Source organism: Lathamus discolor, chromosome 9 (assembly GCF_037157495.1).
Source record: "Lathamus discolor isolate bLatDis1 chromosome 9, bLatDis1.hap1, whole genome shotgun sequence".
Lineage (NCBI taxonomy): Eukaryota > Metazoa > Chordata > Aves > Psittaciformes > Psittacidae > Lathamus > Lathamus discolor.
The window spans coordinates 2,373,011-2,395,204 of record NC_088892.1 but is presented as its reverse complement, the minus strand read 5'-3'; the positions used below and the strand labels follow the sequence as shown (position 1 = coordinate 2,395,204).

Here is a 22,194-nt window from a genome sequence, read left to right as displayed (position 1 = left end):
CTGTGTCCAACCTGGCCTTGAGCACTGCCAGGGATGGGGCAGCCACAGCTTCTCTGGGCACCCTGTGCCAGCGCCTCAGCACCCTCACAGGGAAGAGCTTCTGCCTAAGAGCTCAGCTCAGTCTCCCCTCGGGCAGGTTAAAGCCATTCCCCTTGGCCTGTCCCTACAGGCCCTTGTCCAATGGTCCCTTTGCTCCCAGCGTGACCTGGAGGTGTCTCCAGGAACGGAGCGCCCCCTCCAGCACAGGGCTGGGAGGGAGGAGGCACAGCTCAGCTCCCTCCGCTGCGGGGGATGCTCTGCCTCCGCCGTGCCGTGACCGCCCCAGCTCCAGAGCCCAGCAGCAGCGGCACCTTCCCCCCAGCCACTGCCCCGTGTCTCTGGCACTGAGGGCGCTGCGGAGCGGGATCGCCGCTGCGGGGTGCAGCAGCTGTGGTCGCTGCAGGCTGCACGGCCGCGGCTCCGGCTCTGCCGTCCTGCCTGGTTCCATGCCCGGGCACAAGCGCTGCTCCGGCCCTGCTCCGCGCTGCGGGCAGCGCAGCGCCGCAGAGAGGCAGCAGCGGGCGAGCTGGGGAAGCAGCGAGAGACCACGTGTAAGCTGTCTCACTTCCCCCAGCACACCCACGGCCGGCCGCTGCGGGGACTGCTCCGGCGGTACCGGTGAGGGTGGGCGGACGGCTTTGCAAAGCAACAGCCGGCAGAACTCGGGCTCCATGAGAACAGGCAGCAAACACCCTGCAGGCAGATGATAGGGCGGTCCCAGCACTGATTCAGGCTGGATCCACCTACGAGACACCAACCCACCCGCAGCGCCAGGATTGCTCCACAGACACCTTCCCTTGGGATTATTCCGTGTTGCACAGTTTAGGAACAGCATCAGCCGTGTGATGGCCAGTCTCAGGCCTTTCCCATGCAAGGTGAATGCCACAGATCACCTTGAATTTGGGTTTTTTTAATGGCACTTTTATTTTTGCTGCTCACTCTAGGGTGGGGAGGCCTCAGGACCAAGGCAGCTTCTGGATGAGGACTGGATATAGCCTTGAACAGTCGTGTCCACCAGTGGGGCAGATGGCAGAGGTGGAAAAAACTGCTCCTGTGAGCATAGCACCCTCATTTCAGATCAGGGAACGTTCTGAGCTAAGAAACGTCTTCTGACAGAAATTTTCATGCTGTATGGATTAAACAGACATGATTTAATGAGAATCAATGAAATCTGGTTATAGTCTCTGGCAGGGCCAACAGGCTGGCCAGCACAGCAGGGCACGTGGAAACACTCCCATGGGATGAGTCAGTGCATAGGGACCCCTGCAGTCCCAAATCCAGCCCACAGCCCTGGTGGGATAGAACACCGCTCCTGCCTGGGACTTCCCAGGCTTGGAGGCAGCTGGTCCTCCTGCTCCTTCAGCCAGTTACTCATTAACTCCCTTAAGAGCCCAGGCCAAGCAGCAATGGCATAGCCTGTGCTGCCGCACATCTGTGCTGCCCTGCTCACCCTGCCAGCTTCCATGTGGATACTGCTGCTGCTGGGGAACAGCAGGAGCCTCCTCGGGGTCCCAGTGCCACGGCAGAGCCCAGACTCACACCCCTCACCGCTGCAGGGGACAGGCCTGGGCAATGGCCCAGGCTGCAGCTGTAGGATCCCGAGTTTGGGTTAGGATGGGCAGCAACTGGCAGCGCTTGTGGTCCAGGACAGACTTAAGGACATGAACACACCTCCCAGACTCTGCTGCCAGAGAGCTGGTGCTGCAGGCAGAGGGCAGGGCAGGAGGAGCCAGTTCTGGGCAGCAACGGGCAAAGGATGTTGGCTTGCAGAATGAGCACTTAGGGCTTGGACCTGGGAGACACCAGGCTGCTCTTGCTGAGCTTTCCAGGCAAAACCTAACATGTGGGGTGCCTGGGGCTGGTGCCGACCAGGCTGTGCTACGGGAGGCTGGAATTTGGCCATGCCAATGTGGAATTAGCATCCAGATTGGTCCCACCCTGGTCCATGACCTCCTCTAGAGCCAGCAGGCCCCAAAAGTTCATGGTCACGATGCAGGAGATGAGCTGGAAAGCTGGTGACAGCTGCTCCTTACCATGTCAGTGCTGGAGCTGCAGGCAGGACACAGTGGGGACAGACTTGGTGCCTCTGCTGGAGAAGCGGCGGCCGTCACTCGAGTGAAGGAGGATCCTCTTCACACCTGCAGCCAGCTGGGAGAGCTGCAGCCGCACGTCCCTCTGACAGAAAGAGTAGAGCAGCGGGTTGAGGAGGGAGTTGCCCAGCCCCAGCAGCCAGAGGTAGTTCTCGATGACCCTGGTGGGGAAGCACTCAGAACAGACAGTCTGCACGATGCTGGCAACGAAGAATGGCAGCCAGGACAGCGTGAAGCACCCGATGAGCACAGCCACAGTGCGCATGGCCTTCATGTCACTGGTGGTGCGGGCCGGGGGACAGGCAGCACCCGCCAGCCCTGCCTGCTCCACCTCCTGAATGTGCTGCACGTGTACGGAGGCGATTTTCAGCATGTCACAGTAGAGATAAATAAAGAGGAAGAGCGCTGGGAAGAAGCCGACGCAGAAGACAGTGAGCATGTAGGTGGGGTGGAAGACCCCGAAGATGGAGCACTTCTCATGATGGGTGACCTTCTGAAAGCCTGGGGTGAGGACTGGGAGGAAGCCGATGATGGCAGCCACCAGCCAGAGCCCTGCCAGGTGCACCCCAACCCGCAGACCTGTCATCAGCTGGAAGTAGTGGAAAGGCTTCCTGATGGCCAGGTGCCTATCACATGCGATCAGGGTCAGGGATAGGATAGAGGCAGCAGAAGAGGAGGTCACAAAAGACATTCTCAGGACGCAGAAGATCTGGGGAGGATAAAAGGGCTGGGAAAACTCATCCGTGACCAGCCCTGTGACCGTGAAGCCAACCATAGCATCCGCAACAGCGAGATTGAGGACAAAATAGAGCCCCTTGGAGCCGCTCTTCTGGATGAGGCAGAGGAGAGCGATGACCACCAGCGCATTGGCAGTGATGATGAGTGAGGCCAGCACAGCGAGGATGGCTCCGAGGGCTGAGCCAGCCATGACTGTCCCCAAGGGGCACAGCCCCAGGACAGTGCGTCCCCAACACGGTTCTAGGGCATCCCTCACTGCGGACTCACAAGAGCAGCTCCTCGCTCCGGTGGTGCTGCAGCAGCCGGTGGCGTCTCTGGGCTGGAGCAGATCTCTGCTGAGCCCCTGCCTGCGGAAGGGACCAGAGCACTCCCAGCACCTGCTGTGCCCACAGAGGTCCCTCCCTCCAGCCACGTTTCCAGACAACCCTGGAGCAGGAGGTGAGCTGTGAGTGCCTGGGCAGGAAGCTGCCACGATGGCACAGGGGGTGGTGTCTGTGCCGCCACCAAGCACCAAGGACCTGAGCAGAGATGATGCTGGCATCAGGGAACAAGCAGAGGGATGTCCCAGCACCCAGCCCCACCTGTCCATGTGGGTCACACAGCTAGTGGGGTCCCTGGCAGAGCCAGGGCAGCCTCTTCCTGCAGGGACCAAGGGAACACCACTGATCCCTTGGCACAGCAGCCATAAAGGTGATGTGGTTGTAGAGGGGAAAAGAACTGACAAGAGATACCAGCTAAAGCACAGGTAAAGTTGTCCATGAGCCTGGGAACATGGCATGTCCTCAGCAGGCACACCTGGGACACTACAGTGCCTTTGGTAAGCCCAGAACAAAGAACCTGCCCTAACCTGCAGAGCAGGAACCTGCCATAACCTTCAAAGGGGCCTCCTAACAAGCAGAAGTCAGCAGCTAGTGTCCTCTGCCCACTTACGGATCCATGTAACTGGCTTCCCACCCAAACCAAGTATCCCTCTCCCCAGGTATGTGAACTTCTCCATATAGTCCTTCACCCTCTGGGGATGCTCGGGGTGACTCCAGGCTCTGGGACACGAATAATCTCCAAAGAGAGACTTCACCCATGATGGACCTCACCCCGAGAGCACCATAATAATGCAACACTTTGGAATGGAATACACAGACTTGCTACAAACAGTACAAAAATAAAATTATATATTCTGTTTCACGGTTTGGGTTGGGAGGGACTTTAAAGATCATCTAATTCTAACCCCCCGCACGGGCAGGGACACCTCGCACACTCATTTTACTAATTACAAGTGTATTTACCTTACTCATAGTAACTTGTAACAGAGAGATTCATGGAAATAAAGCTTCTGTGTCCTTCTGTATTAGAGTCCTATGAACCCAGTGCACGTCCCTCACATTCCCACAGAGTGGGTGACCCACAAAGGCCAGGACTGCGATTGCTCCATCCCTTTAAACCAAACGCAAGAAGTCACTTCTCCTGTCTCATGAGCTGGAAAAAATTGGAGCTGCCAGGAAACAGGCAGGTTTAAACCTCTCTCTGTCAAACAGTAACCAGAGGCTGGGGAGAGGCTGGGATCAAGGCACAGGGCAGGACCTGGCACTGCGATGGGGAGATGCTGCAGAAACATGAACTGTGGCCACTGTGGTTGGAGCTGCAGAGCAGGGAGCACCCTGGGTCTGCTCTGCAGGTGGGCATGGGAAGGGCTTTGGTGGCCTCACACCCCTAAACCTCCTCTTGTATTTGCCTAGGGAGACGTCAGGGATGAGTCCAGAGGAAGCCACAGAGATGCTGCAAGGCCTGGAGCAGCTCTGCTCCAAAGCCAGGCTGGGACAGCTGGGCTGGCTCAGCCTGGAGAAGAGAAGGCTCCTGAAGGGGAGACCTTAGAGCAGCTCCAGTGCCTAAAGGGGCTGCAGGAAACCTGGAGAGGGGCTTGGGACAAGGGCCTGTAGGGACAGGACAGGGGGAATGGCTTTAACCTGCCAGAGGGGAGACTGAGATGAGCTCTTAGGCAGAAGCTCTTCCCTGTGAGGGTGCTGAGGCGCTGGCACAGGGTGCCCAGAGAAGCTGTGGCTGCCCCATCCCTGGCAGTGCTCAAGGCCAGGTTGGACACAGGGGCTTGGAGCAAGCTGCTCCAGTGGAAGGGGTCCCTGCCTGTGGCAGGGGGTCAGGACTGGATGACCTTCAACCCAAACCCCCGAGTCTGGAATTCTGTGACTACAATGTCCTGAGGCAAAGAACCTCCTTAGAAAATGCTAGACATCAACAGCTCTGCCCCTCGGAGCAGAAGTTACCATCCATGTAAGGGCTGGGATGTTGGTTTTCAAACCACTCAGCAGCACACTGAGCTACCAATGGAGTATCCTTGAGAGGACTCAGCTTTTCCTCCCTGCCGGCAGCCAAGGTGGGATGCTCTGGGGATGAAGGGCTCTCTGACCACCTTCCGGCAGCGCCTGGCAAAGGGCTGAGGTGCGCCCACACCCACAGGGATCACCACCACCACCACACGTTTACCTCCGTTACTATTGACAGAGTGAGGCAGAGGGACATGGGGCAGCATTTATGACAGCCAGCTCAATCACAGCTCTGATAAGGGCCATCTCCAGGGGCTGGGACCACGCGGGCAAGGCAGAAGGAAATCTACAAAGCCATCCTGACAAGCTGATCCGATGGGAGGAAGAAGAGGGGAAGGAAGAGCCTCTCACCAGCACCCTGCAGTTGAGAAATGCAAACAGCCAAGGGGCCGTGGGGACACACGTGAGGCTGCTACGAGGAGCCCCTGAGCAATGCCTGAGAAACATGCCCAGGACAGCAACTGCACATGCTAAAGAGCTGTTGGGGGATCGGTCCAACAATCAACAGCGACATCCCATGGGAATGATGCACAGAAAAAATGGCCCCAGGACTGAAGGTACAGGAACACAAAAGAACACCCAAAGAATGTCATGAACTGCAGTTAAAATCCATCTCGAAATAGACTCATATTCATCCACCACATCAGTATTGATTTACTTTGTCAGGTTTAGAAACCCTCTCCATGAGGGAGGCCAGGTGACGCGTACGGACCTTGTCCACACCGAATCCACTGCTCCCCATTTTTGACAGCTTGCAAGTGCAGTTTAACTGTGAGGAGAGTCCTCACAGCCTGCTAAGCCATAGCCCTGGGGTACCACCTCTGTTCAGGGCATGACTTAAGTCCAGGAGCTTCTTGGAATGCCCTTCCTCATGCACGTGCTCGCACACGGCAGCGACACCTTCACAGCACGGCTCTCATTGTCCAGGCTGGCTTTGTCTGAACATCCCTCGTGCAGTTTGCATGGAGGAAATTCACCACAGACCTTCATCCAACCTGAAGCCACCCCACAACGAGGACAGGGAGTAGGACCACAAGAGCTGTTGGCTTTCACAAACATACACATTAAATAAGAGACCAAAATATCTTGCTTGATGTTCTACTCAGCACTAGCAACGTTAGAGCCACCATCTTAAAGTAGTGGGATGTCTGAATTCAGCTTGAAATCACATTTAACCTGATTTAAAAACAATAAAAGCAAACCCAATGTAAGCAGTAAGAGGCTGAGACTTTGCAACTTGGTTTCATCACTAACAATTACTTTCATTCAGAAACATTTCTATTGTAATGAACCCTAAAGACTGCTTTTACATACATCAGTTTGGAGAAAGATCCATGGAGTGTGCTGAACATTAGGAATAGCTGCTGCTCCCTCCCAGGGCAGCTGGAGCAGGCGCTCTGGGTCCCTGCAGCAAACCCACCCAAACACAGGCTCAGCCACCAGTCAATAAATAATTTAATGAGGTTCAGGTAGGACACACGCCAGCCCCCATCCAGCCCAGCCTCCACCACGGCCGAGCAGCACACACGAGCCAAACCACCCCCATGGCAGCAGCCAAAGGCCACGGGAACACCCAGATCTTCACAGAAGATACCGCTCAAGCCCGCTCAGACACCCTTAACACTTGCCCTGACACAAAGACTCACACAGCACCCGCCTCCAGCCCCCCAGGTACTCCTCAGCCAGAGCATGCTCCAGGGACCGTGCGCTTGGGGAGGGGAGGGCCCAGACCCACAGTTACCAACACAGCAAGACACAGGATGGTGAGATGAAGGAAGGCTGCAGCGAAGCTCTGCTGCATGTCCTGGAGAGGACTCGGGGGCTGAAGCCAGCTGTCAGAACGGAAGCCGCTTCAGCTGCTCGTATGTGATAAAAAACTGAAGGGAATGTCAAGGAATTAAGGCAGATGCACAAGGCAGCAGCCCCAGGGTCTCCTGGCATGACCAGGCTGATGGCAGAGCATCAGCACAGCATGGGGAGGCCTCTTCCAGACACCATCAACTCATCTGCAGAGGTGGGAGAGAGCTGAGGAATAGGAGCTACTGGGAGAGAGAAAACTGACCCAGAAGCAAACTGGGCCAGGCTTGCCCAGACCATGGAGAAAGGGAGGGGGCTCTAACCCCAGGCTTCTTTAAATGACACACACAATTTCAAAGGGCAAGAGGAGCTCCTGAGCTCGTGCTGGTTCTGCAGCACAGCAGCACCCGTCTAGGAGCAGCAGAACATTCCCAAGCTTTCCTCATGAACAGAAGCTGATCCAGCAGCTACAGCATCTTCAGGAGCTCAGGCAAAGGGAGTCTCGAGCCACACACTCATGAGCACCCAGTCCAGAGGGAACCCCTGTGCTACTGCCCTCAAGTCCCTGCACTGGCCACAGCATCCGCAGTCACACCAGGGGCACTCTGGCACTTGAACCAGCAGCAGCCACATCACAGCTTATGTCTGTCAAAGGGGACAGGGAGGTCACCCTGGGCTGCTACAAGGAAGACAACAAACTGCCCCATTGGGGTGTTCGCTCTACATTCCCCTTGACAGCTCAGTTCTCCCCTCCCTGTCTGTACCACAACCTCCCAGCAGCACGCTCAAGGATACAATGATGTTCCAGGGACCAAGCCGAAGCCAGTTGGGCCAGAAACCTTTGTAGAGTGCAAAGAAGCCCTCGCTCTTCCATGTCTAGGAGGAGAAAAGAGACAGACGAGTTATGAGACACACCAGATCGATGCTCTGCCCACCTCCCTAATGCCACGTGGCATACAATGGACCCTTACAAATGCTGCAGTAAGCAGACAACAGTGGGGATGCTGTTGTGTCAGCATATGAACCTAATTAAACTGCATCACTGACAGAGTTCTGTCCCAGGAGGTTGGGAGAGGCTCAAGGGACCTCAGGGAGGTGACTCTGGGCCTGGTTTGTCCAAAGCGCTCACTACTGAGCACATCCTGTCTCTGGCAAATCTAACTGCTTCCACCAGTGTGAGTGGCACTGGGAGCTGCCCAGGCTCCTGAGGACAGGATCTGCCCACGTCATGTGTGGAGGATTGGCTTGTCGAAAAAGGTCAAATGGTCACATTCCCATCAACGAGCTGAAACAAGACATCTGTGTAGAACATGGTGCAAACCTCTCAGGCCAGATAATGAGGAAATGAAGGACACCGGCAAACAGCAACATACTATGACCAATCACAGCCAAGGCCACTAAGTGATAAGTGCATGAGAAGGAGGATGGTGGGGGGATGCACGGTGTAGCTGCAAAAATGTAGAAGCTATAAACCAATGATCTTGTAACATGTAAAAGCTATAAGCCAATAATCTCTCTGTAACCAAACTATAAACATGCAAGCAAGGTATATAAGTATCCATCTGCTTAGCAATAAACGAGACTTGTTGGTCATCATCTGATGAGCTCGTCTCCCGGCGATTCCCACAGTCATGCACCTCCATACCTTCACCAGGCCATCCAGGGTACCCTTATAGAGCTCTGTGTTGCCCACAATCGCCCGCTGGTTCATCATCCGTGTCCGCACCACGTCCACAGGGTTGGAGGCGATGGCACCAGCCAGCCCACAGGTGAAACTGGAACTGTACACACAGCAGAAGAGAGACAGGAACAGCTCTGAGCACAGTGCTCTGGCTCCCCCAGGACAGCAGCACAAGAGAACACCTTTCACTGCATTTTATGACAGGCACTTTGCAATAGACATTAACTGCACTACCTGTTCCCACCCAGGAAGCACGCAGATAACCTCAGGAGCCCAGAGAGACACTCCAGGGGAAGGGAAATGCTCAGCTTTGTCTTACGTAGACCCTTGTCAGAGCCCATTGCTGGTCTCCAGAGGGCAGACTGCAGCCCAGCAAGTGCCTCCGGGTGCCATCAAGGCAACATAGACCTGAAGGCGGCCTCTCAGAAGCACACATCCTGCTCACCACAGCAAATACTTCTTCGGGGTGGGGAAGGAGGGAGGAAGGCCAAAGGCAGCAGCAAGAGGGAGCATGCAGCTGCAAGTCCCCTCCCTCCACATATGGTGCAGTGCTCATTACCTTCAGCCCACTGGAACACAAACCCAACAGGAGCACTGCAGCACCTCAACTAAAGTGTCTGCCAGAAGAACAGGAAAATGTTGCTGGAAAAAAGCCTCCAGGAGGTCTGTAACCCACGCCCTGCTCAGAGCAGGCTGACTTCAAACCTGGCTCAAGCTCAGGGCCTCATCAACTTTGCAAGTCTCTCTTTACCTCGTTGCTTTTAGAGCAACGCCTGCAAGCTGACAGCCCTGGTTCAGGCGAGGACCTCAGGCTAGAGCAGTTGTTTCAGGTGACTGCTACACACAGTCACACATCTGCAACTCCTGCCTTGCTCATACCAGGGCACGCACACGGAGCAACGGCGTTTGTGGCTGACATCAGTGAGCTGACATCACCCTGACATTCCATGATTTCTGCCTGGCTCCTTCTCCAGGGAGGTCTCCCTGGGAATACCTGCTGGTACTCGCTGAGCTGCTACAGTCAACACACTCGATCCCTCTGAAGCACCAAGCCTGTTCTCTGCAGCTCAGAGCACTGGCTTTGGGAACAGGTCTCAGCCCTAATCCCACCTTGCTCCTCTGCTTCCCACACCCCTGCCAAGCCTGGAGAGTGAAGTAGAAAATACTCACATGAAGTGGGCAAAGATGGTGTCACCCATCAAGCCTGACAGGATTAAGTGCTTCTTGGTGATGTCGTAGACTGGCAGCTCCACGCCGACCACAATGGCAGCTCTCTGAGCTGTTGGGACAACACCCTGCAGAGCACAAGCAGCAGTTACAGACAGAGCTGGGGGCTGCAGCTACTCTAACAAATCCCCCTCCTTCCTCTCAGGGACCTTTTGCTGACAATCCGCTCCATACCTCCCTGCCCTGCCTTGCAGCTGGAGCTCTGAGGTCAAGCACGCCGCCTCCCAGCTTTACTCCCGAGCTCAGGAGGACTCCTTGCCCCTGGCAGCGTTCCTCCGGGCAGACGAACTCACTGCTGCCCTCCTCCCAGCCACGAGCATGCAGGAATCGGGCTAAAATCCACTCATCTTTCCCCACCGAACAGCACCCACCCATTTTAACACCAGGAAACATCCTGCACCCCAAGAGGAGCAGCTCTTTAACGAGGCAGGTGGAGCTCCAGCTCCTCCTTGCTACAGAACAGCTTTGTGAAAGCTTCTGACTTAGGAGGTTTTCATGTACGAAGAATTGCTGCCAGCAGGACATTGATCTGGAACTGGCAAGACAATTACTGCAACAACTATGAGCTTAGTCAAGAGGAACCAGCCACCTTCTATAAGAGAGCCAGCCCAGCAACCCCTCACCAGGAACGAGATGTGCAAATGTCTATGAGCTTGCAGAACACGGAGAACATGGCACCAGTGTGGAGTTGGGCCATTTCACAGGCACTAATGCCATCCAAGTAATCCAGAGACCCATGAGAAAGCTCCTGGTCACTGGGACTGGAGGAACCCTCCCATGTGGCTGAGCTGTGTATGAGCTATCAGGACAGGCAGCTTTCTCACCACACAAACCCAAAGCTGCTGCAAGAAGGAAAAGTACTTGCCAGGTGTCTGGCTCCTGCTGTGCTAATGCAGCGCCTGACAGTCTCCTCCTAGGCTCCTGCCTAACCCAGGCCTGGCACAGCCAGCTCAAAACTCCCCACATGGTGATGCCAGAGCTGGTGAGCACAAACATTTCTGCCTCAGCCTGAGAGGAGACTGGAGAGAGGAGACAGTGGCTGTCCCACACCAGACTGCAGCATGACTAGCTTCATCACTGGAATCCACCTCAAGACTGATCTGTCTCTGCACCGTGTCCTTTCTGCAGCACACATCAGCAACACTGAGGGTCTCATATCTTTTCTAGTCTCTCTTCCCCTCTCCAGTGTCTGTGTCTAGAGAGGAGAAATAATCTCGAAGTAAATACTGAGTCAACACTGGCAGATGACGGATTCCTCCTCCCCTTCCCACACAGGTACCTTCTGTAAAGGACATCAGGGACCGTAAGAGGGAGAAATTTGACTGCTGCCTGTACCTGAAACTTCACAGACACATTTCAGCCCTGGAAACCAGGTCTGCCTGGCCCAGCACTGGGGCTGCTGTGGCACAGGCCCCATCCCCACTGCAGCTGTGCTTCTGCTTGTAACTCTGCTACTCCCCTTGGTTCACAGTTCTCCTCGACAGCTGCAGCCAAGAGTAGTGAGCTGAGGAAGCTGCTAGCTCTGCTACTAGTGGAGGGGGTTCCACAGCCAGCACTCACCCTCCAGAGGCCTCGGGTACCCTCCTGCTGGTAGATGTCAATGAAGCTGCCAATCATGCCCCCCTGGAATAAACTGCCTTGAGCCTGCATTCGGATCTGAAAGAAACATGAGATACACCAGGTCAGTGATGGGAAGAACAGCTCAGAGCAGACACCACTCCCCACATGTCCCCACCTGCAGGGCACGGGGATAGCAACAGCCTCCACCTCATCACCATTCTTCTTATTGCTTCTGCCCCCATCAATAAGGCCCCAGATGAGCAGAGCTGCTGCCAGCAGACAGCACCTCCCTGCACCAGAGAGTAGCACCTTCCACATGTCAAACCACAGCCCAGCAGGAGCTCTCTCCAGACACGTTCCTACCTTTAGCACATCTGTCGGGTTGGCAAGTGCAGAGGAGATCACCCCTGAAACCACCCCACAGATGACATTGATCAGCAACGTTTCATCTGCAACCAAGAAAAGAAAGTCAGATCCTGAAGAGCTGAAGGGAAGGTGCATGGATTGCATTGAGCAAGCAAGAAACTGGGAACAGCAGAGGAGCTCAGCTCACAAACCACATGGTGAAGGTGCACGAGCAGAGGCTGACCAGTGCCACCAGCTCACAGCAGATCTGTCCCCACACCTGCCAGAGCTGGAAAGAGCAGCTGGAACACTCAGCAACACACTCAGAGAGAAGCGGGTCTTACTGGTGGATCCAGCTCATCAGACAAAGAACAGTCTGAAGGACATGGACATTTTGGACAATTATCTGAGATTTCAGTGTCCAGTGATGGCATCATGATGGATTCAAGCCAAGGCAGAGGGAGACAGAGAGGGGCAGCCCAATGCTTCTCAAGGCAACCTGATGCCAACTGGTTTGATCTGGAGCCCTAGCTGGCCACGCTCAGACTATGCAGCCACCTCAAGAGAACCGAGAGCAGGCACCCAGGCGGAGAGTTAGATGTGATTAGTTCCAGGGGGAATAATCCAAGACTTCCAGGCCCAGTATTAGGGTGTTGGTTATGTCAAGAAAAGGAACAACCCTTGGCTGGTACTGACCACTGCACTTCCCAAAGGAGACCAGGCCACTGTCTGCCCCAGGCCTGCAGGGAGACAAACATTCAGAGAAGGGTACTCACAGGCGAAACTGCTGCCACAGGCAGTGAGGAGGCACGTGGTGCTGCACAGGCACAGCACCACGCACCGGGGAGGCGGCACTGCAGAGCAGAGCAGCCTTGGAAAGAGGCTCCCACGTGCTCCTGGTCCTCACTGTGCTGCCAACCAGCCCGGCCACCCCTTCCTGGGCTGGAATGGTGTGACAGGGGAACTACAGCCCAGTCAGTCTCACCTCCATGCCTAGCAAAATTTTGGAGCAGATTCTCCTGGATGGCATGCTAAGGCACATGAAAAACAACAAGGTGCTTGGTGACAGCCAGCATGGCTTCACTAAGGGGAAATCCTGCCTGACCAGTTTGGTGGCTTTCTATGATGGGGCTACGGAACTGATGGACAGGGGTAGAGCAGTTGGTGTCATCTACCTGGACTTGTGCAAAGAGTTTGACACTGTCCCACACGACATCCTTGTCTCTAAATTGGAGAGATATCAATTTGATAGGTGGAGCACTCGGTGGATAAAGAACTGGCTGGATGGCTGCACACAAAGAGTTGTGGTCAATGGCTCAGTGTCCAGCGGGAGAGTGGTGTCCCTCAGGGATCAGTGCTGGGACAGGTCTTGGTCAACATCTTTGTCGCTGGCATGGACAGTGGGATTGAGTGCACCCTCAGCAAGTTTGCCGATGACACCAAGCTGTGTGGTTCAGTTGATATGCTGGAGGGAAGGGATGCCATCCAGAGGGACCTTGACACGCTTGTGAGGTGGGCTGATGCCAGCCTTATGAAGTTCAAACATGACAAGTGCAACGTCCTACACCTGGGTCGGAGCAATCCCAGGCACAGCTACAGACTGGGCAAAGAAGAGATTCAGAGCGGCCCTGCAGAGAAGGACTTGGGTGTGCTGGTCGATGAGAAAATGAACAGGATCCGGCTTCAGTGTGCGCTTGCAGCCCAGAAAGCCAACCGTATCCTGGGCTGCATCTAAAGGAGTGTGACCAGCAGGTCGAAGGAGGTGATCCTGCCCCTCTACTCTGCCCTTGTGAGACCTCACCTGGAGCATTGTGTGCAGTTCTGGTGTCCTCAACATAAAAAGGACATGGAACTGCTGGAACAAGTCCAGAGGAGGCCACGAGGATGATCAGGGACTGGAGCACCTCCCATACGAAGACAGGCTGAGGAAGTTGGGGCTGTTCAGCCTGGAGAAGAGAAGGCTGAGTAGAGACCTCATAGCAGCCTTCCAGTATCTGAAGGGGGCCTATAGGGATGCTGGGGAGGGACTCTTCATCAGGGACTGTAGTGACAGGACAAGGGGTAATGGGTTAAAACTTAAACAGGGGAAGTTTAGATTGGATATAAGGAGGAAATTCTTTCCTGTTAGGGTGGTGGGACACTGGAATGGGTTGCCCAGGGAGGTTGTGAGTGCTCCATCCCCACGGTGTTCAAGGCCAGGTTGGACAGAGCCTCGGGTGACATGGTTTAGTGTGAGGTGTCCCTGCCCATAGGACGCGGTTTGGAACTGGATGATCTTGAGGTCCTTTCCAACCCTAACTATTCTATGATTCTATGGCAGGATTCACCCGTGTCACACCAGGGATTAAAACGGCACATGCACATCGTGGTGCTCCTTCAGTGAACATGTACCAGGCTCCTGCTGCTCTGCTCTTGGTGGGAGCCAAGGCCCCATTCCCAGAGGTGCACAGGTCAGGAGCATTGGCTGTATCCCAGATGGAGCCATGGCTACAGAGCTGGACAGTACAACTTCTATCTGGATGTGCCGCATTCAGGCACATGGGCTCAAAGGCTCCAGCAGGAAAATCGCAGGGACTCGCTGCTGGAGCTTTCAACCCACGTAACAACCTGATGTACAGATGGCTGGATGCCTTCCTCAAGACTAATCCTAAAAGAGATGAGCCTGGGGCCACAATACCTTTGGGTTTGGCACTGCAAAGCAGAAATAAAGGCTAGGGAAAGAGCTGGCTGCGGCTGTGGGCAGCACCAAGCACACCCAGATTCCCGCCTGTGTGGAAGCACATCCTGGCTATTACCCCACAAACAGAACCACAGCACAGAGTAACAACACAGTAGCAACAACTCTGTTCCTGTGGGAATCGTAGCTGGGAAAGGAATGAGGAAAACTGGACCGGACAGAGAGTACAAGACCTCGCAGGGCACCTTGGGGAGGCCGGAGGTGCCACGCTCACCCACACCAACCTTCCATGCGATCCACAAAGAGCCGCTTCAAGCTCTGGTAGATGCCGATCTTAATGGTGCCGTAGGATGCCTGTCTTAGCAGGGCAGGGGCGATCCTGGGGGGACAGACAACACACTGAGCCCTGCCATGGGCTGGATCTCCCTGCAGGCCCAGCATGGAGCACTCCCCATCACCACCGAGGGGCACAGCCTAGGCCAAACACAGCCTTGACACGGGTCTGACACCACACACCACCCCCTCCCCCAGCAGTGCATCGGAACAGGGAGCACAGGATAACAACCCCGGGAGCACAGGATAACTCTGGCTGACCTGGAAGCATCTCAGATGCTCCCCCCCCCCCGCCCATACGTACAGCACGGGAGCCCAGCACCCACAGGAGCTCTGGCATACAGTTCCCTGCTCTGTACCTCGGGAAGACGGGGAATCTCCAGGATGCACAGCAGCACCGCTGCCTGGCCCCGGAACGGGCAGGGGGGGCCCAAACCGGGATGAAAGGGGATTCCCGAAGTGGGATGGGGGGGCGGGGCAGGCGAGGGTCCCAGAGCGGGAGAGGCAGAATAGGCACAGGGTTGGGCCGGGATGGACCCGGACGGGTGAGGGCTTCCCGGTATGGTGGGTCCTGCCCCCCGGTGCTCACCCTGAGTAGAGAGCGCGGCCGCCCTCCTCCCGGCAGATGCGGAAGAGAGCGTGGAACATGCCGCGGTACCGGACCTCGCGGAACCGCGCATCGGCGCTCTGGCCCTGCACCTGCAGGCGCGTCTTGGTGAGGTCCACAGGGAACGTGCCTGCGGGGACAGCGTCTGTCAGCGGCCGCGGCCCCCCCGCCGGCCCCGGCCCTCCCCGGCCCGGCCCCCGCCTCACCGAACTCGGCCACGATAGAGGCGAGCCCGCCGTACACGAAGGGTTTCCAGCTCAGCGCGGACATGGCATGGCGCAGCGCGGCGGCGCGGGCGGAGCCCGGAGCCACCGGATCCGGAAGCTTGGGCGACCCGAAGCTCCATCCGCCCCGCTCCCCGGCGCGCAGCCACGCGGTCGGAGCGGTTTTTTCTGCTACCAACCAATTACGGGTACAAACCCCCCGCTCCGAAGCCAGGCTGAGAGAGCTGCGCTGGGGCAGCCTGGACAAGAGAAGGCTCCTGAAGGGGAGACCTGAGAGCAGCTCCAGTGCCTGAAGGGGCTGCAGGGAACCTGGAGAGGGGCTTGGGACAAGGGCCTGTAGGGACAGGCCAAGGGGAATGGCTTGAACCTGCCAGAGGGGAGACTGAGCTGAGCTCTTAGGCAGAAGCTCTTCCCTGTGAGGGTGCTGAGGCGCTGGCACAGGGTGCCCAGAGAAGCTGTGGCTGCCCCATCCCTGGCAGTGCTCAAGGCCAGGTTGGACACAGGGGCTTGGAGCAAGCTGCTCCCGTGGAAGGGGTCCCTGCCCGTGGCAGGGGTTGGAGCTGGAGGAGCTTTAAGGTCCGTTTAACCCAAACCACACTGTGATTTTATGAACATCCCCCTGTCACTGCACACCATGTCAGCATCTCCCACCCATGACACCAGGGGACAAATGCTGCTCCAAAGTGACCGCTGAGTTAACAGGTAACATTTTAATAAAAGTAATTTAAACCAAAATGAAAACCAACAGTAAACAGCCCCACTGCAGCAGTGCAGCCCTGGGGATGCAGCACAGGATCCAGGCATGGTGCTGGGCAATGCTGGACCCAGTCCCGGCATATGAGGCCAACAAGGTACCAGCCAGTCTCTCCCAACAGTGCACAGGGGGGACACCCCTATGGACCCAGGTATTTTGGGAATGGGAGAATCCTGCTGCTCCCAGTGACCACCTCCACAATGCAGTGCAGCATCCTGATGAGAGTCCATGGCTGCAGGAAGGGCCAAAGACAGCAGCTAAGGAATGTCCTGGTCCACACCACAGTGGTGAGGAGAGCCCTGGCCCAGAAGGGAACAAGGACCCAAGTGGAAGTGGCTGGAGGTCCCTAGGGAGGCTCCGCGCAGGTTCTGGGGTGTCAGCAGCGGCTGGAGCCCCTGGAAGAACCGCGCTCGCGGTGGCAGAGCTCCTGGGGGCTGCGCTCCCGGGCCCAGCCACCCTCGGGACACTCTCCCCGGCGGCTGCCAGGACACTCACCCCTCCTGCCGGCCTCCTCCCACCTGCCTTCCCGCAACCCGCCCTGGCCCCGCTGCTCCTGGCAGCTCCTCTCCCCTCTCCTCTCCAGGGGCCTCTGGTGCCTCCGCTCCTCCTCTTCCCGCTGTGTCCTGCCTGTAGGCTTCCTCTCCGAGCCCCTCCCGGGCTGCTGGCTCCCACTGGCGTAACGCTCGTAGGCCGGGTCCTCCTTCTCCTTCTTAATCTTGATCCTGGGATGTGCCTCCTCCACGGACACCGCTCTCTTCCCAGACTGGGAGCTCGCCTGTGGCCGCTCTTCTCTGCTCCTCTCTGCAATACACGGTTTGTGTCTGGGATGGACAGTCCCACAGGCACCACCCCGACTCTCCAGCTCCCTCCCATTTAAGTTCTCCTCCTCCAAGCTACACAGCCTGCATCCCCCTTAGTGATCCCATTCCACTTCCAACCTTGATGCTTCTCTCCTCCAGCCTCAGCCATCCTAATTCCTTCTTTAGTGCTCACCAGGCTGTGTCCTTGCTGTAATCGCAGGTGCATGCTGCCCAACAGTCATTAGCAAGCCACATTAAGCAGCTCCTACTACAAGTCCCTGCTTCTGGCACCCCACTTGCTCTACCTAGGGTAACTTTTCCAAGATCTCTGCTGCATGGATCAAAAATAAACCCAACAGCTGCTAAAAATCCATCACTGCAGCTGCATGGGCTGGTCCTTCACATTCATTCAAGTCACTGTGGATGCATTCTACATCTCACAACAAATCCTGCTGCAGCCCCTGAGAACAGGAGGTATTCAGGCACTCAGTTGGGTTTACCTTGTGCTGCATTTTTAGGTGTACTCGGGGCTAGAAAGAACCTTTAAAGTCCACCCAGTCCACACTCCCCCCACCTTCTTTGGCTTCAGCTTCCAGCCACAGAAGCTGCTCCAGATCTGCTGCTTTATGTTCTGTTCAATTTCGTTGTCTCACACAGGCCACAATGGCCATCCCATACACCTGCAGCACTCCAGTCATACAGCAGCAACATCCAGGTGTGAAGTGGTGCTCTTCCTAAGCCTTCCCTCTCCATGCTTCCCAAAGCACAACTCCCACCCTGCTCTTTCCAAGAGCCACACACCCTTGGTGCTTCCCTGAGGAAAGGGCCCCCTCAAGGCCAAGGGCTCTGTGCAGAGGCGCCCACTGGGGGTCAGGGCTGCAGAAGCACCCCTCACCTTTTGGCTTTTTTACAGGCACATCATCATCTTCTGACAGGGAATCAGATGACGTATGAGGCGGCGTTTTAACTCCACAACCCTTTGCATGGAGGGTTTTTGTAACATCATCCAAGTCATCAGAGTCCTGGGGAGGCCGATAGTTGGCCACATGGTCCACTCGAATTGTCCTTCCTTTGATCTATGAGGGGAGGCCTGCTGTTAGCGAGGGCACACCCCAGCTCCCCGCACACTGTGGGTGGCCAGGGCTCCCGGCTGATGTGAGGCAGCTTTATAGGAGCCACATGAGGGTGACAGACAGAAAGACCTGCCTCCCAGGCTGCTCCCTCACCTTGATCCCATTGAAATTATCAACAGCGAGGATGGTGCTCCTCTGGTCCTCATAGCAGAGAAAGCAGAAGCCTTTGGACTTTCCGGTCTTCTTGTCCCTCACCAGGTTGATGTTGACGACCTCCCCGTACCTGCAACACACTCCTGAGCACCCGAGGCAGCGGCAGGGCCGCGGCAGGCCCGGGGGCTGCGGCACTTACTGCGAGAACACGCAGATGACATCGCCCTCGGTCAGCTCGTAGTGCAGCCCGCCTGCGGGGAGAGAGCGGCAGGGAGGAACGGGGCACGGGCACCGCGCAGGCCCCGGCCCGGCGCCCCCGGCCCTCCCCGGCCGTACCGATGAAGATCCAGGCGCTGTCCTTGTACTCCGCGTGCCACGAGACCGCCTCCTGCACGCCCAGCTCCGCCTCCCGCGCGTTCAGCTCGTTGATCAGCTTCACCTTCGTGAGGGGGCTGAGGGCGGGGGGCACATTCAGCTCCAGCACGGGGACCGGGGACCGGGGACGGGGGACGGGGAACCGGGGACGGGGGACGGAGGACGGAGGACGGGACACACACCTTTCCCTCCCTCCCCTCCTCCGCGCCCCGCACACCTACTTCATGGCGGCGGCGCCGCAGACTGCGCATGCGCGCAGCCGAGCCGGAGCCGAGCAGAGCCCGAGCGGAGCCGAGCTCAGCCGAGCCCGATCGCTGCCGAGCCGCGCAAAGCAAGACCCAGAGCTGTCTGGAGCCGCAGAGACTTTATTGGGACGAACGGGGCCGGGACCGGGGCCGTGCCGCCGGTCCCGCTCAGCACGGGCAGGAGGTTTTACTGCTGGTGGTGTGCGCTGCCTCCAGCCTCCGGGCCTGGCCCGACCAGCCCCCCAGGTCCCGGCAGGGCAGCGAGCGCTGCGCCTTCAGCCGGCAGGCCAGGCACATGAAGATCGCATCCACGTTCTGGCTCTCCTTAGGGTCCTTGGCCGAGGTCTCAAACAAAAGCATATTGTGAGCATCGGCGAACTTGAGGGCCATGCTGGATGGCACTTGGATCAGGTCTTTCAAGTCACACTTGTTGCCAACGAGCACTCTAGGGACAGTGGGGGACACCGCATGCCCATTGCACTCCTCAATCCATGTCTTGAGGTTGGTGAAGGACGACATCTTCGTGACATCATAAACAAAAACGACAGCATGCACGTTGCGGTAGTAGTGCTCCACCATGCTCTTCCGAAACCTCTCCTGGCCAGCTGTGTCCCACACTTGCACCTGGGAAGCAAAGCAGAAGAGAAGGAAGGCTGCGGGAGCGCTGCGTGTCGCCCTGAGGCAGGCTGCTCACCAAGCTCCCTGCAGGAAGATGTGGGACTGCTTCCCACCGGCCCTTCCAACCACAGCACCTCAGCCTGAGGAAGCACAGGCAATGAGCCTTGCAGGGAGAGGCAGTGTCTTACTACATGAACCAGGATCAGAGGATCAGTTACACAAGCTTTTGTCCTACGCTGACAGTGCCCAAGGCTGTATGTGACAGGGAACATGCTTATGTAATTCCACCAAGAAAGCACAGCTCATCTAGTAAGAGAGAGATCCCTTAGCACCTGCATTTACAAGGGCCTGTAGGGACAGGCCAAGGGGAATGGCTTGAACCTGCCAGAGGGGAGACTGAGCTGAGCTCTTAGGCAGAAGCTCTTCCCTGTGAGGGTGCTGAGGCGCTGGCACAGGGTGCCCAGAGAAGCTGTGGCTGCCCCATCCCTGGCAGTGCTCAAGGCCAGGTTGGACACAGGGGCTTGGAGCAAGCTGCTCCAGTGGAAGGGGTCCCTGCCTGTGGCAGCGGGTGGGAACTGGATGAGCTTTAAGGTCCCTGCCAACCAAACCAGGCTGGGATTCTATGATTCAGGAAGCACTGCTCCCTGCTTCTCAGCCTTTTCCCGATACACTTGGCCACCATCCCCACCACAGAAAAATTGCACAAAGTACTTCTCACCTCACATTCTTGTGCCAAATCAGGACATTCTTCTACCTAATCCTATGTCATTAAAGAGAACCCCAACAATTACAAAGAGGTCTGTACAGAGGAGTTAGGGCAAAGATGAAGATGGGAACCACCTTTTGTGTGAGACCAGCAGCAGGGCACGGAGCTCTGCATGGCTAAGAGGAGAGATGGTCATGCTGCTGTCTAGAGGGACCTCAACAGCCTGGAGAAATGCACTAATAGCACCCTCATGAAGTTCAACAGAGAAGTGCCAAGTCCTGTCCTGGGGAAGAACAACTCCGGGCCCCAGGACATGCTGGGGAGCACCCAGCTTGGAAGTGGCTTTGCAGGACAGGACCTGGGGGTCCTGATGGACACCAGGTTGGACATGAGCCAGCAGCGTGCCCTAGCAATGAAGGCAGTGAGTGGTACACTTGGCTGAACTACACAAAGTATCACCAGCAGGTGAACAATGCACTTCCAGGTTGGATGGGGCTTGGAGCAATCTGGTCTAGTGGAAGGTATCGCTGCCCGCGGCTGGGGCTGGATGAGCTTTAAGGTCCCTGCCAATCAAACCAGGCTGGGATTCCATGAATTCAGTCTATTCTAATGCTGCTGAGATGACACCCTCCCTGTACTCGCCAAGAGCCGCCTTCAGCATTAACACCGCAGCTGCGGAGCCCACTGCACCCAGCTCCTGCATGCTCCTGGCCTGGCAGCCCACAGCCATCTGCTTCTGAAACCACACTGGTTTCTGCAGAGCTCATCCTCGGCCCCACCTCTCCCATGGCACCAGAGCTCTCAGGGCACTCTGAGGCCAGGGGGCAAGATGGACGTGCTGCACCCTGAGCCATCATCTTGGGCTGCCAGCTCAAGCAAACCCCACAGGCAGCGACAAGGCAACAGAGATGGGCTCGGAAAGCATCTCTGCAGCACGGGGAGGAGAAACCATCCCTGCTCCACTCCCTCGAGCTGGGCTGGGGATGAAAAAGCCCCCAGGAGGCGTTCAGAACCTGGGGCAGGGACCAGGACAGGGGATGGGGCAAGTGATGGGGCAGGGGATGGGGTAGGGACCGGCCGGCGCTGCCGTGCCCACCTTGATGCGCTCCCCCTCGATCTCCACCGTCTTCTCACGGAAGTCCACACCGATGGTGGCCTCGGTCTGCCCGGGGAAGGTGCCCCCGCAGAACCGGAAGGTCAGGCACGTCTTGCCCACGTTCGAGTCTCCGATCACAATGATCTTGAAGATGCGGGTCTGCACGTACGGCTCCAGAGAGGAGTCGGGGCCCGGCGGCCGCCCGCCGACCCCCGCCGCCATTCCGCGCCTCCACTTCACCGTCTCATGGGGCCGTGCCGCCCCACGCACCGGCTGCGGCACAGCTCGGCCCCACGCACCGGCACGGCACGGCGCTGCCCCGCCCCACGCACCGGCTACGGCCCGGCACGGCCCGACGCACCGGCTACGGCACCAGCAAGGCCCCGCCCCGCGTACCGGCCACGGCACAGCACGGCCCCGCCCCCACACCATATACGGCACACCGCTATCCCGCCCCCTCGCACCGTGTATGGCAGGGCTCCACCCCCATGCCATATCTGGCACACCACAACCGCACCAGGCCCGGCGCGGGGCGGGGCCGGGCCGGTGCTCGCTCCCGAGCGGTCCTCCTCTAGCCCTGAGCTGCTCACACTACCTACCACCCGCCCCCCCGTGGTGGGCAGAGGCCTGAGCCGGTCGCCTGGGCAGCGCAGCACAGCCCAGCACCGTCCTGGTTTCCCCTCATCCACTTAATACCCCTCCAAGAGATGGGAGGAACGT

At 57.3% G+C, this 22,194-nt stretch overlaps 4 protein-coding genes across 4 annotated transcripts; all 4 read right to left on the bottom strand.

Moving 5' to 3' along the window:
* Positions 1-938: 938 nt before the first annotated feature.
* GPR119 (G protein-coupled receptor 119) lies at positions 939-5,754 on the bottom strand. The gene is made up of 2 exons (XM_065689466.1): positions 2,073-5,754; positions 939-1,166 (listed from the first exon to the last, which is right to left on the bottom strand). The coding sequence occupies exon 1, from the start codon at positions 3,643-3,645 to the stop codon at positions 2,077-2,079; it is 1,569 nt and encodes a 522-aa protein (XP_065545538.1). The 5' UTR covers positions 3,646-5,754; the 3' UTR covers positions 939-1,166; positions 2,073-2,076.
* Positions 5,755-5,833: 79 nt separating this feature from the next.
* SLC25A14 (solute carrier family 25 member 14) lies at positions 5,834-15,755 on the bottom strand. Its single transcript, XM_065689467.1, has 9 exons — positions 15,637-15,755; positions 15,413-15,560; positions 14,775-14,869; positions 11,832-11,917; positions 11,469-11,564; positions 9,852-9,976; positions 8,646-8,781; positions 7,796-7,876; positions 5,834-7,080 (listed from the first exon to the last, which is right to left on the bottom strand). The coding sequence occupies exons 1-9, from the start codon at positions 15,698-15,700 to the stop codon at positions 7,039-7,041; spliced, it is 873 nt and encodes a 290-aa protein (XP_065545539.1). The 5' UTR covers positions 15,701-15,755; the 3' UTR covers positions 5,834-7,038.
* A 590-nt stretch (positions 15,756-16,345) lies between these two features.
* RBMX2 (RNA binding motif protein X-linked 2) lies at positions 16,346-19,133 on the bottom strand. The gene is made up of 6 exons (XM_065689647.1): positions 19,031-19,133; positions 18,771-18,886; positions 18,634-18,685; positions 18,435-18,564; positions 18,104-18,284; positions 16,346-17,209 (listed from the first exon to the last, which is right to left on the bottom strand). The coding sequence occupies exons 1-6, from the start codon at positions 19,033-19,035 to the stop codon at positions 16,785-16,787; spliced, it is 909 nt and encodes a 302-aa protein (XP_065545719.1). The 5' UTR covers positions 19,036-19,133; the 3' UTR covers positions 16,346-16,784.
* A 21-nt stretch (positions 19,134-19,154) lies between these two features.
* Positions 19,155-21,865, bottom strand: RAB33A (RAB33A, member RAS oncogene family). The gene is made up of 2 exons (XM_065689648.1): positions 21,475-21,865; positions 19,155-19,678 (listed from the first exon to the last, which is right to left on the bottom strand). Exons 1-2 carry the CDS (start codon positions 21,694-21,696, stop codon positions 19,223-19,225), a joined length of 678 nt encoding a protein of 225 aa, XP_065545720.1. The 5' UTR covers positions 21,697-21,865; the 3' UTR covers positions 19,155-19,222.
* Positions 21,866-22,194: the final 329 nt, after the last annotated feature.